The sequence below is a fragment of the Cyprinus carpio genome, chromosome B2 (genome assembly GCF_018340385.1).
Source record: "Cyprinus carpio isolate SPL01 chromosome B2, ASM1834038v1, whole genome shotgun sequence".
NCBI classification, from domain to species: Eukaryota; Metazoa; Chordata; class Actinopteri; order Cypriniformes; family Cyprinidae; genus Cyprinus; species Cyprinus carpio.
The window spans coordinates 20118432-20134712 of NC_056598.1; the positions used below are offsets into that span (position 1 = coordinate 20118432).

Here is a 16281-nt window from a genome sequence, read left to right on the forward strand (position 1 = left end):
GTTAAATGTTATATCAAGTTTGAAGAATAAATATACTAGAGATAGAATTTTATACATATTTGTGAAAAGTTTAGTAGAATGTAGTGCATAATAAAAGATCATTCACCTGGAAAAGCAATCCTACTTTTAATAATAGTAGAATTAATAATAATAATAATAATAATAATAATAATAATAATAAATTGAATGTAATATATATATTAATAATAAATGAACCATTATATATAATATTTATTATAATATATTTTTGTATTTTCTACACTCACACACATATAGTATTATGCATAAAATATAATATTTATTATATTACAATTTGTGTGTTTATGTGTGTGTGTGTATATATATATATATATATATATATATATATATATATATATATATATATATATATATATATATATAAATGTATATATATAAAATATTGTATATATGTAATGTATATTATATATTTATAATAGAATTATTATAAATGTTTGAACAAAAATTTGAGCTCTGTGTTTCTGTTGCTAAATGGCCAAGAGCAGGCTGTAATATGTAACCTTGAATATTCCTTTAATTTATGTTAAAAATGAAGATATCTTAAAATCTTAAATTTGAATGTGCCTCTCTCTCTCTCTCTCTCTCTCTCTCTCTCTCTCTCTCTCTCTCTCAGGAGAAGAGGATCAGCTCCCTGGATGCAGCTAACTCTCGGCTGATGAGTGCCCTCACTCAGGTCAAAGAGCGATACAGCATGCACAACCTCCGCAACGGCCTGTCGCCCACCAACCCCACCAAGCTCTCCATCACTGAGAATGGAGAGTTCAAGAACAGCAGCTGCTGATTGGTGCTCAAGGACTTGATGAGCCGTGCTGATTGGTGCTCCCAGACAGATCACCAGCACCGATTGGTTGAGTTCAACACGGACTGAGTACCTAGACTACATGCCTAAACTGACTGACTACTGTATACCTGCGATTGCAAGGAATGTCTGGTTATTAATGTGTATATAAACGTTATCTAATATTGGTTCTGTACAGAAATGCTACTGCAGAGGTGTGTTTTGAGATTGTGTGGGAGAGTAAAGTGTAGCTTCGGTTCTGAGTCAGTGAGTGTGTTTTTTTTTTAAATACTGATTTACGCATAAATGCAGATTTAAGATTGCAAACAGATTTTTAATTATTGCCTAAGATATATGAAGGAGATGTACATATCTTAAAATAGAACTGTTTTAAAAGAAAATATGAAGAAAAGCACATAGGTATCGGCCGTAGTTGTAAATGTCCTCAAGTTGCAGAATCTGACAGGCAGAAATAGATGAAAGGCAATTTTATGCACTCAGTTTTCTAACACAAGTTTTCTATTTTTTATTTTTGTTTTTTTTATTATTATTGTTTTGTTATCTTGCAAAAGGTGTTATGACTGATTTTAGTTGACTAAAAGGACACAATTTGGCCAGCCACAGTTCAGTTACAACACTTCTAGAACATGATGTTCAATAAATTGAAATACATCTTCATTAATTTTACTAAAAATATGACTGAAGCAGTGGGTTTAATAAATTAAAATATTGAACTGAATTTTCATTTTGACAGATATGTAGGCTATTTTACTGGCACTCAACCCAACTTAACATTTTTTGCCCTGTATGTGTTTATGCATCTGACCAGAGTGCTGTGAAACCACCAATCTACAGTCTCACTGCCCTCTTTCTGATCCTGTTTATTGTTTGTCTGCTGCTTTTATTGAAAGTCGTTGTTTTTCCACTGTGTTCTCACTCTGTCCATGTGAGCATCAATGCCTTTAACCTTTTGTGGCACAGAACTCCTCAATGTTTGCAAAGTTTGCAATGTTTGAAAGCTGAGCATTGAATAAAGATGGATTGTGGCCTCATTGATCATGTTGTGATTTAGCATTTCTGGTTCCATTCATTTTGCTGTTATTGGCATTAATGCACATTACTAAAAGAAGAGTCATTCCCATTAAATATTGTTGTATTCATTATTATATTTTTTATTACGTTATTTGGAAGCACTTTACAATAAGGTTCCATTTGTTAACATTAGTTAACATGAACCAACAAAGAAAATAGTAATAAAGCATTTATTAATCTTAGTTAACGTTGATTCCAACATTTACAGTATTAAAAAAAAATGCATCTGTTAATGTTAATGAACCTGAGCTAAATTGGAATAACAATGAACAGCTGTATTTTTAGTACAAAGATTAATGAATGATGTAACAAGTGTATTGCTCTTTCTTAGTTAATGCATGGAACCTTATTAAAACGTTTTACTGAATAGTTTAATACTTTATTCTTATATAATTAATACTTAATTTATAATGGTTTTAAAATCTTTTTCAGATAAATGCTGTTCCTTCAAATTTTCTATACATAAAAGGATCCAGAACAAAAATGAATCACTCTCCACAAAAATATTAAGCAGTTAAATCACTTAAAACGGCAACTGTTTTAATAAATGTTTCTTAGCACTGATCAATAACAGAATCATTTTTAATGCATCATGTGACACTGAAGACTGGAGCAATTCTCAGGAATAAATTACATTTTAAAGCACATTAAAATAGAAACATTATTTTAAACGGAAATATTTCACGATATTACAGTTTTATTTACTGTTTTTGATTACATAAATGGAAAAATAAATGGTTAGCGTAAGAGATTTCTTACAAAAAAATAATAATAATCTTACTTACCCCAAACTTTTGAGCTGTAGTATATACACTGAACAAAATTATAAAAGCAACACTTTTGTTTTTGCCCCCATTTTTCATGAGCTGAACTCTCTCAAATATTGTTCACAAATCTGTCTAAATCTGTGTTAGTAAGCACTTCTCCTTTGCCGTGATAATCCATCCACCTCACAGGTGTGGCAAATCAAGATGCTAATTAGACAGCATGATTATTGCACAGGTGTCCCTTAGGCTGGCCACAATAAAAGGCCACTCTAAAATGTGCAGTTTTATCACAGAGCACAGTGCCACAGATGTCACAAGGTTTGAAGGAGCATGCAATTGGCATACTGACTGCAGAAATGTCCACCAGAGCTGTTGCCTGTGAATTGAATGTTCATGCAAATCAGCATCTTGATGGTTCCTGTGGCTCAGTGGTAGAGCATTGTGTTAGCAGCACAAAAGGTTGTGGGTTCAATTCCCAGGGAACACATGTTAGGCTGAATGCACTGTAAGTTGCTTTGGATAAAAGCGTCTGCTAAATGCATAAATGTAATGGAAGCAAATAGTCTGCCATCATTACAAAATGATGTCAAAAAAATAAAAAATGTAGCACAGGATATGCCACACCTGTATGGTGGATGGATTATCTTGGCAAAGGAGAAGTGCTCACTAACACAGATTTAGACACATTTGTGAACAATATTTGAGAGAAATAGGCCTTTTTTGCACATAGAAAAAGTCTTAGATCTTTGAGTTCAGCTCATGAAAAATGGGGCAAAACAAAAGTGTTGCATTTATAATTTTGTTCATTGTAGATACAGTGAAAATATAGTCCAATAGTTGTTATAACAACCCAAAAGTGGGTAGAATTTGTTCTCATTTTGAATAAAAATGGATAGAACTTAAGGGCATGGTCCTGGGAGCTGGCCTACAAAATAATATTTTAATTTTTACTTTGAAATGTGCAATTAAACGGCTAAGAAAGTTTGTCATTGCCACTGTCCAGATGTCATATTTTGGATACACCAGAGGATACCCCAAATATGTTGAGGACAACCTAAGTTAACCTTGGGCCAAATAAATAGGACCTAACATGCGATCAAATAAATTAGGTTTTCCTAATTTTAACCCCCAAATCTATATATGCTCTCAATAATACTTATACTTTAATGAATCTGCTCTGCACGGATCGATTTAGCATTGAGATGTTCAGGGCTGCGTCACTTCCTGTTCTGATCTCCCTGTGCGCTCTGCTCTGTAAGCGGCCCTGTGACATACGTACTTTTCTGAACCTCGTGTGCGTCTTGTTTGGATTTGTGCGAAAGGGCCTTTGTCGGGTATGATACAAACGTAGCCTAGTTCATCTTCAATTGTATTTTAATAGCTTTGTTTAATAGTAGTTTTATTATATGGCAGCAGGAACCGGCTAGCTAATGTTAGCCTATTCATTACAGCAGACTAGCTGCAAATATATAGCCAAAAAACATCTTTAGATGTTTAATTGTGTGTTTTAAATGTAAGATTTGTCTTGTGCTTACAGTTTAAAATGCTAAAGAGTTGGATAAGTTACATTTATTCTTGCATTAGAGCTTTAATCCTTTTTTCCGCCTAACGTCAGTCTTGCAGTCAGTGCATGGTTAGGCTAACGTTATCTCTGAGAAATGGGACGATTGCAGAGTTATTATTTTCCTATAGGCGATTAATAATCTTGCTTTTATTTTTAATCGTTTTATTAATTTAATTCGCACGCAGGCCGTCAACGATGGCGGACATTAAGAACTTCCTGTACGCTTGGTGTGGAAAAAAGAAGCTAACGCCGAACTATGACATCCGAGCTGCTGGAAATAAAAACAGACAGAAGTTCTTGTGTGAGGTGAGAATAATGCTGAGGCCTCTCAAAGTCACTTTGCAAATTGTATATGATATACTTTGTAATAAAAGGTGTTTGTTGTTTTGAACCATGTTTCTTTAAGTGCGTATTGAGGGTTACAATTACATTGGCATGGGAAATTCTACCAACAAGAAGGATGCTCAGTCCAATGCAGCCCGAGATTTTGTGAATTATCTTGTTCGGACCAAAGAAGTTAGTGCTAGTGAAGTTCCTGCTCTAGGGGTCAGTATCACCTCTGTGTTTAAAGTTCTTCCACTACTCATCTGCATTATGAGGAAGGTCTGGGTTTACATTTATTGTTTTCAGATCAGCGTACCTGATGGAGGCAATGAAGAAGGTGGTGGGTTTGGAAATCTCCCATCCAACTGTCCACTACCTCCTCATCTGGCTGTGAAGAAGGAATCGGGGGAAGGTATCTTGGGTGTTATACTTGGATTCATCCCGTATTTGGTTGCAAATAAAACATTACAATAATTTAATATCAGTGTTTTAGATGTTGTCTAGATCTCAATGGAGAAAGATGCCTTTTGCTTACAGATTGGTGTAACTAAAACAATCATTTTAATGGTGTATTCTTCCTGTGTCTCAGAACCTTCTGAGAGTTCTGCACCCGTTCCTGGAGTCACAGGTTTGGGCTATTCTGGATTTGGGAACGCCCAATGGGAGCGAGGAGCCAACCTGCAGGAGTATTACTCTAAGAGAGAGGATCAGGATGCAAAAGCAGTAGGTCTTAATTTTTTTAGCCAGGTTTTTATAGAAATTTTCTGAGAATTAAGGGGTCTTTTCTCATTCCCCAAGACCTTGGAATCAGAGGAAGTTGATCTAAATGCTGGCCTGCATGGGAACTGGACTCTGGATAATGCAAAGGCCCGTCTGAACCAGTTCTTTCAGAAAGAGAAGAACCAAACCGACTACAAGTACAGCCAAGTCGGGCCTGACCACAACAGGTCAGAACATTGCCATTTACGACAACAGCTTAGTTTTAAACCCATTCCATGTGCTGTTTAAGAGAATTATTCATTTGTAGGCTAATGTTTTTATTAAAAACTTGTATCCTCATCGAAAATGAGACTTTGCATTTAAATGTAATGTGTTAAAGGTTTGTTTTTCTGCTGGACTGAAACAATGACAGAGAACTCCTTGATGTGCATCTAACCTCAAGGAGATCTCAGACCACTTAAAGACGGTCTCATCTCAGATGTTACCTTACAAAATCAACGTTTTATGGGTGAATCTCACGAAACTTGTCAAGAACGTGTCCAGGTCATATTTCACTGCATCAAGTAAAATACAGTATTTCAAATGTGTAAGAATAATTGAAGTAATTGTCATAATATCAATGCAAAAAAAATCTTGGGGGGGGGGGTGAAATGTGACCTGGACATGTTTTTGTGAGATTCATTCATGTAGTACATAATCTTAAAGGAGGACAATAGAGATGCCAGAAATCACAACCGTACATGGGGGAAGACATGTGACACGACTTAGGCTACACTAAGAGGTCACATGGTGAAGTATGTGATTGGTTGGGTTTAGAGGTGGGAGAGGCAAAATAATGTCTGGTTGTGATTTTTGGTGTCACTCGTCCATCAGGGGTCAAGGCCTCCAGTACCTAGAGAGGAATAACACCATGTTTAGAAGTCTGGCAGAAAAACAAACCTGCTCAGGATGGGTTGTCCTGTACGGACTCTGCGCTGAAATGTCACTCTGTTGATCTCATGTGCTGTCCGGTTAAGAGGTCAGTTTGTCGAGTTTATTTGTGCTTAAATTTTGTAAAGACACATGTGGGCTAAATGTCATGTTGGGATGTCTTGATTCTGAATCTTGCTCTGTTATAGGAGTTTTATTGCTGAGATGACAATCTTTGTAAGACAGCTGGGTAGGAGTAAGTATCAGAAAACCTTCTACATAATAAACTGTAATGTCAAGGGCAAATGGTTTCGCATTAGAATTTGTGTCCTTGCTAAAGCCGCCCTACTTTTCCAGAGGTTTTAGCCCGTGAACATGGCTCTACGAAGAAGCTGGCTGCACAGTCTTGTGCGCTGTCAATTGTCCGTCAGCTTTACCATTTGGGGGTCATAGAAGCCTACACAGGACAGACCAAGAAGAAAGAAGGCGAGACTGTGAGTTTAACACCCCAGTTTATCTGTCTTCTGAGACCTGTGTGTTTACTGACTCTTCTAACTTCCTGTTTTGGTTGCTGTGACAGGTGGATGTATATGAAGTGAATCTTAGTGATGATGTACAGCATCAAATACACAGTATTGTGCAGGAACTTGGCATCCTGATCCCTCCCCCTGTAAGTGTTGGACAGAAAACCTTCCTGACTTATGAGCATTGCAAAGTAAGAGTAAGTAAGAATGTGTGTCCTGTTTTAGCCTCAGGACCCCGACAGTCCAGTGTCTCTGGTTCAAGGGAAGATGGCTCAGTTTGAGCCCTCACAAAGGCAGAGCACAGCAGGAGTGGTGCCGTGGTCTCCTCCGCAGGTCAACTGGAACCCATGGACCAGCTCCAACATCGACGAAGGGCCGCTGGCATTTGTGAGTCTGCTGTTCTGTGATGAACTCTTTTTACTCAATGATAGCAAGTGGAATTGCTGTGATAAACTTCATGCCTCTGAAAGCCTATTGTACTTTGGTTTACAGTGTACTCCAGAACAGATCAGCACAGACCTGCTGCATGAGCTCAACTACCAGCTGGAACAGGACAAAAATCTGCAGACGGTGAGATAAAAACAGCCCTGAAAAAATCCAGGAAATTGAAACTGGAGTTTTTTTGGTTTTAGTCCATCTGTGGTATATTTTAGGCCATTTCACATTTGTATTTATATTATATATAAATGACAGTATGTATTATATTTGAGGGCATTTCACAACCCCCTCATCCCTTTTATGGCAATCGAACTATACACACACTAACCCTATTACATTTGGACAATAAAGGCACTTAAAGTGTGTGAAATATAATGGTCTCAGTGCCACTGCGCTCAACAAGGCAGCTCAAACAACATAACAGGCAATGTCAGAAACATCAATTATTGGCAATATTAAGAGGATTTGGCATCTCCAATTAATGTAGCCCTGTTGCATTCTTATTTTTATTAGGCCTATTATTCTTATAAAGTTAGCCTACTTTTATTATTAATGTAAAATTACAATTAATTTGCCCCGCAATATTACCGCATATCTAACGCGCTCCGAGGATAACAAAAGATTAGACTATTTACTCCTCAATTACCATGTTGTAAAAAAGGTCTTTTATAACAGGTCTATTATAAAATTAATTATAGGCCTATAATTAAAATATTAACACTGACTGCAGTATCAATAAATATCAATGAAATAAAAAGCTTTAGCCTATTAAAGCACCGACTTTCAAAAAAAACCCTGTTTAACATGAAATACGTCTCTAACACAAAATGCTTTTTTCTTTATTTTTATTTTATTTTTTACTATGTACGGCCACAAGAGAAATATTAAGGGAATAAATGACAGTTAGCCATATGATGTTATCAGCATATGTTGAAGTAGATTTGTCCCTCTGAGTTAATATGTCTCTGAGATAATATGCGGCGTCAGATGCCGAAAGCTCCGTCATTTTTACTTTCACTTTCTGTATATTGAATTGACTGAGATTAAGACGTTCACTGGCATAACTCTTGCGCAAAGTTTGCACGTTGCTTGTGTGGTATCCATTGGCTCACCTTCATGGTTTAAAATATTTGAAATATTTCCAACGAAGTAAGCAATACCCCCCCACCCCCCTTATCGAAAACATACCGAACTGTGACACCATTGTGTCGTATATCGAACCAAACCGTGGATTTTGTGAAAACATGAACATGAATGAAATTCACTTTAAGAAGATCATTTAATTCTTGCAGTTTTTCTCTTCTGGGTAGATGAATGAACAATACTGATATTGTACACTATTGCATATCAAATATTTAAAAAGTCAGTAAATAGTACAAACTAAGAGAAAACTCTTCAATCTGTATTAAGCTTTATATTTCATGGGATATTCAGTATGGCCGTTTTTATTGTTTAGTTTGAGCATTTTTCATGAGCAAGAATTGTTGACAGGGGCTAAAGTTTTAAAGTTATTATATCAATATGTATTTGGTATTGTCAGATTACTAACAGAATGGTCTTTTTACAGATTCTCATGGAGCGAAGTCAGCTGCCAGTCAAAAACTTTGAGGAGCAAATCATGTCTGCCATTCACAATAACCCAGTGGTCATCATTCGAGGAGCCACTGGCTGTGGAAAGACCACTCAGGTTCCTCAGTACATCTTGGATGAGTTCGTACAGGCAGGCAGGGCGTCTGAATGCAATATCATTGTTACCCAGGTGAGCCTGTTGAAATGCTTACTGATTTGTGTGCTCGGTCACCTTAAGAACAAGACAGTAATGTGACTTGCTTCTGATGCTGTTTATCCTCTTAGCCAAGACGGATCAGTGCTGTGTCAGTGTCTGAACGTGTATCATTCGAGAGAGGAGAAGAGGTGGGGAAAAGTTGTGGCTACAGTGTGCGTTTTGAGTCTGTCCTGCCCAGACCTCATGCCAGCATCCTCTTCTGCACAGTTGGTATGTTCATTTCTTAATCTCGGACTGTGGCACATTGCACAGGGTTGGGTGATAGAACTAAAAATGTCTTATTCACAGGGGTGTTGCTGAGGAAGCTGGAAGCTGGTATCCGTGGCATCAGTCATGTGATTGTGGATGAAATCCATGAGAGGGACTTAAATGTAAGTCTAATGTTACTGTATCAGCTTTAAAGTGTCATGAAACCCTCGTATTAGCACTGGTCGTTCACACCCCATGTTTGAAAAATAGTCAAGAAATGGGCGTGTAAAGCTGTGGAAAAGTGGGAGTGTAGAGGGTGGGAAGAGGGGAGAAAACAATAGTGTTGCCCCCTAATAGTCAACTAATCATTAGTCAACCAGAAGAGAGACTTGGTCGACCAAAATTTTATTAGTCGCTTGGTCACAGAAAAAAAAAAAAAAAACACAGATGAAGTCACGCAGTTCGTTATGGACAGATCGTGAACGGCTAGTCTAATACAGTACATAAAAAAAACTGTAAAATACTCCCTCGTTTTTGGTTATAAAGATAAGTGTAATACATATTTCAAATCTGTGTGCACTCCAAGCTTTATGTGTGTGCTCAACTTTGCTTTTTGAACCGGAAGAATGAAATTGCTCCAAAAAATTAAAAAATAACCACTTTTCCCTTAATAATAGACATAATGAGTGCTATTCTTGTTTTCATTGTTGTGCAACCTGTACATATACAGTATATTTTGAGAAGTGCGGTGTCTCACCCTATTTACAAGTATGTTTTTCTGTCCAGACTGACTTCCTGTTGGTAGTGTTGAGAGATGTGGTCCAGGCTTACCCTGATGTGCGCATCATCCTCATGTCTGCCACCATTGACACCACCATGTTTAGGGAGTACTTTTTTAACTGTCCCATCATCGAGGTGCATGGACGTGCACATCCTGTACAAGGTGAGAAGCATGTTTTCACAATGCACTGTTTTGTAATGATATTTTAATGATTTAATATTTACGTCATCTCACACACTGGATGAAATACTCCTATGGATGTTTGGAAATCTATTGCCCAATGTAAGAATATTCATTTGGAATGTCTTGACTGTAAAACCTGACAGATTATTATTTATGTTTTGATATCTCCAGAGTATTTCTTAGAAGACTGCATTCAGATGACTCAGTTCGTACCACCACCAATGGACCGGAAGAAAAAAGATAAAGATGAAGATGGTGGAGAGGAAGATGTATGTTTTTTGTTTGTTTTATTAAATTATGCCGCGTTTCCACTGAAATTACCCGGAACAACTGTACCAGGAACTATTTTCCCCCCAGACCTGTTTCTTTCTGCATTTCCACCACGCTCAAAAGTACTGTGAAGATTAGGCAAATAGTCTGGTGACGTGGGTCTGCGTGCATTTCTCAATACAGAGTACGCAAATTTTGGCCTTGCATCCTCGGTAGTTCTGACTTTGCGAGTTCGACTCGGGAGTGTGATCTCCCGTGGACGGGACGACGCAGGTCTGGTAATTCTGCAAACAGCAGCGTACTTGATAACATCAGTCAGCTTGCCTTCCTCACTGTATATTCACAGTAAGACAAAATAGGATATCAAATACCACTGCCCCCTTTCGTTTTCATTTAAACATAATAATAGCCGCAGAAATGTACTTCGTTTAGGGAAATGTGTGTATATATATACAGCCTACATTACAATGAAACAAAATATATAAATAGCCTCTTTTTATTTTCATTTTAACATATAGATAAATTGAATAAAGACCAAAGATTACCTGTTAGATTTACCCAAAACTAATTATATATCAATGATATATATTTTTTACATATATATATATATATATTTGTTATTTTTACCTGATCAACACACACACATATATCAGGGCATATATATGTGTGTGTTGATCAAGTAAAAATAACTAAAAAAAAAAATACAGCTAACACAAAAACATTATTTTTAAAATAAAAAAGCAAGTTATGTTTATGCAAATAAACTCATATATATATATATATATATATATATATATATATATATATATATATATATATATATATATATATATATAATTATAAATATATATATAATTATAAATATATATATATTATAAATATATATATAATTATAAATGAGTTAAAATATTTCTTATAAATACTGTTACTGGTTTTTCAGAATACTACTAGTTTGCTTGATTTTTTTTTTTCTGAAATAAATGTAGCCTTGGTGAGCTTAAGAGACTTCTTTCAAAAATTAAAAAAAATATATATGTATATTACCAGCCCCAATTTTTTTCTAATGGTATATCCACTGGAAATTAAACACCCTTTCACACCTTGAAAACATAGTTGAAGAAGAGCTGCATTTAACTAACTAAACTCCACAGTACTGATCAGGTGATGGTTCATAATAGTTTACTTAAATGTACAGTTATAATGCTTGACATTTGTATTTCTGTGTTCTACAGGTGAACTGTAATGTCATCTGTGGATCTGAGTATACTCCTGAAACCAAGCGTGCCATGTCTCAGTTGAATGAGAAGGAAACTCCGTTCGAGCTGATCGAGGCTTTGCTGAAGTACATTGAAACGCTGGAAGTACCAGGAGCTGTGCTAGTCTTCCTTCCAGGCTGGAACCTCATCTATTCCATGCAGAAACACCTGGAGATGAACCCTCACTTCGGTCTGTAATGACATTCTGCTCACACTCAAACTAAATGTTTTCTCCAGATATTGTGACTTGTATCCCCTGACCTCTTAATATTACTCATAGTGATTCCTCTAATATTGTGTCCCTCAAAGGTGGTCATGGATACCGAATCCTGCCGCTTCACTCTCAGATCCCCAGGGAAGAACAGAGACGAGTGTTTGAGCCCACTCCTGATGGTGTGACAAAGGTCTGGAGACATTTCACTGTGCAATTGAGGAATTGATATATTTAAAGTTTTGTTTTAAACAAGTTTTGCAAACACACCACAGGTCATTTTATCCACCAACATCGCTGAGACCAGCATTACTATCAATGATGTAGTCTTCGTCATAGACTCCTGCAAGTAAGCAGCCAAATTCACCCAAATCTTACAATTCTGTAATGTATTATTCATGTCATTCCAAACCTGCATGACTTTCTTTTGTTAAACACATTCAATGGAAGTTAATAGTAACCAGCTGTTTGGCTACCAACATTATCATCTTCTGTGTAACGCTAAACATACAAAGTCATACAGGTTTGGAATGACATTTGTGTCAGTAAATTAGTTGTCATTTTGGAGAAACTATCTCTTTGATGTACATTTCTCTTCTCTATATACTCTGTTTTGTTCACAAATACCAAATATGTCATTCAGGCAGAAAGTGAAGCTGTTCACTTCTCACAACAACATGACAAACTACGCCACAGTGTGGGCCTCCAAGACCAACCTTGAGCAGAGGAAGGGGCGAGCTGGCAGAGTCAAACCAGGCTTCTGCTTTTACCTCTGCAGCAGAGCTCGTTTTGAAAAGTATGAAATGTCATTCTTCAGTTGTACCAAACCCTCAAACAAAATCACATGATCTGAAATGTTAATGATTGCAATGATTGTTATGCAGACTGGAGACCCATATGACTCCTGAAATCTTCCGCACACCGCTGCATGAGGTGGCCCTCAGCATTAAGCTACTGAGACTGGGTGCCATTGGGAATTTCTTGTCCAAAGCCATTGAGCCGCCTCCGTTGGATGCCGTTATTGAAGCTGAACACACACTGCGAGGTAAAGATTGTGTTACACGTCTTTATGATGTTGAAGTGAACGAAATCAAACAAGCCTCTGTTGCTGTCCAGAGCTGGACGCTCTAGACTGTAATGATGAGCTGACTCCACTGGGACGCATTCTGGCCAAACTGCCCATCGAACCACGTCTGGGAAAGATGATGATCATGGGATGCATCTTTAAGTAAGTTTATTCAACATTGGCTGTTTATGAATTAAGTGCATCTCACAAAGTGGTCAAAAACATACTGGTCATGTTTTATTATTAACTGCTATTTTTCCCAAAATTACCTGTTGAATTTACTTGTGTATGTGTTTGTTGTTTAGTGTTGGAGATGCCATTTGCACTATCTCAGCAGCGACCTGTTTCCCCGAGCCCTTTATCAACGAGGGCAAACGCCTCGGTTTTGTTCATAGGAACTTTGCAGGCTCGCGTTTCTCAGATCACGTGGCCTTACTCTCTGTCTTCCAGGCCTGGGATGAAGTCCGGTGGGTCCAAATGGCATTATATTCAATTTAGAGACTTTGTATAGTGTTGTGTTTTTTTTTTTTTTTTTTTTTTTACATTTAACATTTTGATCTCTTGAGGGTTTCGCATTATAAATATATTTGAATTTTTCAGGATGGGAGGAGAGGATGCAGAGATCCGGTTTTGTGAGCACAAGAGGCTGAACATGCCCACTTTGAGAATGACCTGGGAGGCCAAGGTCCAGCTGAAAGAAATCCTTGTCAACGTCGGTTTCCCTGAAGGTTAAGCCGTGCTTCTAAATGCACTTCCATGTAGTTCTACAGTTTATATCAGTCCTCAGATTTTAAAGTAATTTTTTGTCTTTTCCCTTTCTTGTAGAGTGCCTCATGAATCAGGTGTTTAACACTGTGGGACCAGACAATAACTTGGATGTGGTGATCTCTCTGCTGACGTTCGGCTCTTACCCCAATGTGTGTTACCACAAAGAGAAAAGGAAGATCCTGACTACAGAGGGGAGAAATGCTCTCATTCACAAGTCCTCAGTCAACTGTCCTTTCAGCAACCATGATATGGTGTATCCATCTCCCTTCTTTGTCTTCGGGGAAAAGGTTGGTTTGAAAGTCTAGCTTTAAACTGCTATTTTCACAGTTTCTACTTTTAGACTTAATAAATATTTGTTACATCACAGCCACGAACCATATTTTTTTAAATTCAGTTGCACATAATATTGGACATTCTTATTCTAATATTAGAATCCAATCATATGTTAGAATCCAATCCAATATATATATAAATATTTTAAATGAACTTATATATACTTATATATATATATTTGGTTGGACTGTGTAGTGCAAGACGAAGAGAAATACTGTGCATGTCAAATGTGTACACCACCATTTCCAAGTTTGTCATTTGAGATTTTCAGTACTTTCATTCAGCACTGATCAAAAGTGGCAGTAGGCTTTTTTTATTGTTATATAAAGCAGCACAACTGATTTCAACTCTGATGATGATAAGAAATATTTCTTAAGCACCACATCAGCATTATATAATAATTTCTGAAGGATCATGTGACACTGAAATCTGGAGTAATGGCTGCTGAAAACTCTCCTTTGCATCACAGGAATGAGTTACATTTTGAAAATATTAAAATGAAAAAATATATTTATTTCTGTGACTTTTAATCAATTTGAATGTGCCCTCTGTGAATGAAAGTATTCATTTCTTTCAAAAAAATATTGAAAGAAATCTTTCTAACCCCATACTTTTGAATGGTAGTGTATATCTGCTAAAAGTTGGTTTTGTCAGCTTTTAGGAGTATACAAATATAATTTGTCTTTTGTAATAGATCCGAACTCGAGCCATTTCTGCCAAAGGAATGACTCTCGTCAGTCCTCTTCAGCTGATTCTGTTCGGCACAAAGAAGATCACCTCCAATGGAGAAGTTGTTGTGCTTGATGACTGGTATGTGTTGAACAATAAACAACAAAAAATAAGTTCTCCAGAATTCTTGAGTCGGGAATCCTGGGAGCAAACCGAATATTTTCAAGGAAGTCATCAAGAGAAGTGTTCCAGTGATCATCAAGAATATTCCTTCCTTCTGTAGGATCAAATTGAAGATTCCCCATGATATAGGGGGTGGTGTGGCGGCCCTGAGGGCAGCGATGGAAGCCCTGGTGGTGGAGGTGACCAAAGACCCAGAATACATCCGAAATTTGGATCCCACCAATGAGCGCTTGCTGAACGTCATTCGGCTTGTGTCCAGACCCTCGTCAGCTGGCATCAACCTCATGGCCTCCAACCCACGGTGAGATCGTTGAACCCATACATTTAATTGGCCTTTTTAGGAGAAAGGTTGCTTATAACTAAACTATTTTGAAAATGAGATGTTAGTCAATTGTTATTTTAACACCCTTTTATCTTTGTTATTTACAGCTTTGGGGATGGTCCACGTCCACCCAAGATGCCCCGTACTGACTTTGGAGGGGGTGGAGAGTTTAGGGGCCGTGGAGGAGGAGGATACAGAGGCGGCGGTGGTGGTGGATCCTGGTCTGGTGGAGGATATAGAGGAGGTGGAGGTGGCTTCAGGGGGTCTGGAGGGTATCGTGGTGGCGGTGGTGGATACAGGGGGTCTGATAGAGGTGGCTTCGGGGGTCTGGTGGGGGAGGATTCAGAGGGTCTGGTGGATACAGAGGATCTAATGGGGGTGGAGGATACAGAGGAGGAGGTGGTGGTGGAGGAGGAGGATATGGAGGGAGGGGATTCAGAGGAGGCTGGGGGGGAAACAGGGGTGGTTATTAAAACTAAACATCTGAACAAGGATATCTTTGGGAAGATTTAAAATGTTTGAGTTTTATTATTGTTTTTTGTTGATATTCAATCTTTCCTCATTTTATGTAAAAAAAAAAAAAAAAAAAAAAAGGAAAAAAGAAAGAAAAAGCATGAATAAATTGAAACTGTCAGTTAATAATGGTTATTAAAAATAACTATTCGTGACCAATAATGGATGGCAAATACATGTTAAGTGTTGTATTCTAATAAAATCATTTCTTTTTTATCAGTTTAGTCTTGATCTCTCTCTCATGCCCTGTAAGAAATAAGTTCACTGACTAAGAAATGAAGTCACTGGTGGGAATCAAATACTCAGTTTCCAGATGTGTGGTTCTGCAGCAATGTGTAACTCCAGCCAAGTATTTTTTTTTTTCCTGTCCAGATTGAGCAACATTTTGTGCCCTAGAACAAACAACTCCGTTTAGAATAGTTATATGCATTTTGAGAAATCTGTGTGAAATATAGCGTGTGCAGTCAATAATAATGGATTTGCTGGCTGATAAATGCATCAATATTGTACTTTAATAATAACACAATTTCATTTTTTCTAGAGACCACAAAATACCAAGTGACATTTTTGAAGCTGAAGAAGCATGTCTATAAAAC

General features: G+C 37.3%; 2 protein-coding genes across 7 annotated transcripts in view; both read left to right on the top strand.

Annotated features, from left to right (window-relative positions):
* The window catches only part of LOC109107929 (ras GTPase-activating protein nGAP-like), an 85360-nt gene extending 83487 nt beyond the window's left edge, over positions 1-1873 (top strand). For all 6 annotated transcript variants that reach the window (XM_042718560.1, XM_042718559.1, XM_042718558.1 and 3 more), the window contains one exon: positions 653-1873. In XM_042718560.1, the coding sequence (XP_042574494.1) occupies positions 653-820 (168 nt within the window). In that variant the 3' untranslated portion in view covers positions 821-1873. The remainder of the gene's footprint in view (positions 1-652) is intronic.
* Positions 1874-3866: 1993 nt separating this feature from the next.
* On the top strand, positions 3867-15904 carry LOC109108367 (ATP-dependent RNA helicase A-like). Its single transcript, XM_042718565.1, is given in 29 exon segments — positions 3867-4010; positions 4426-4546; positions 4646-4786; positions 4871-4976; positions 5154-5287; positions 5363-5511; positions 6403-6449; positions 6551-6687; positions 6774-6863; positions 6943-7104; positions 7210-7287; positions 8723-8914; positions 9010-9151; positions 9230-9312; positions 9917-10073; positions 10266-10363; positions 11597-11810; positions 11930-12024; positions 12107-12180; positions 12475-12627; positions 12716-12876; positions 12948-13059; positions 13203-13364; positions 13498-13625; positions 13723-13952; positions 14693-14808; positions 14951-15151; positions 15280-15491; positions 15494-15904. Coding segments are annotated over 28 exon segments (3837 nt in total). The 5' UTR covers positions 3867-4010; positions 4426-4435; the 3' UTR covers positions 15646-15904.
* Positions 15905-16281: the final 377 nt, after the last annotated feature.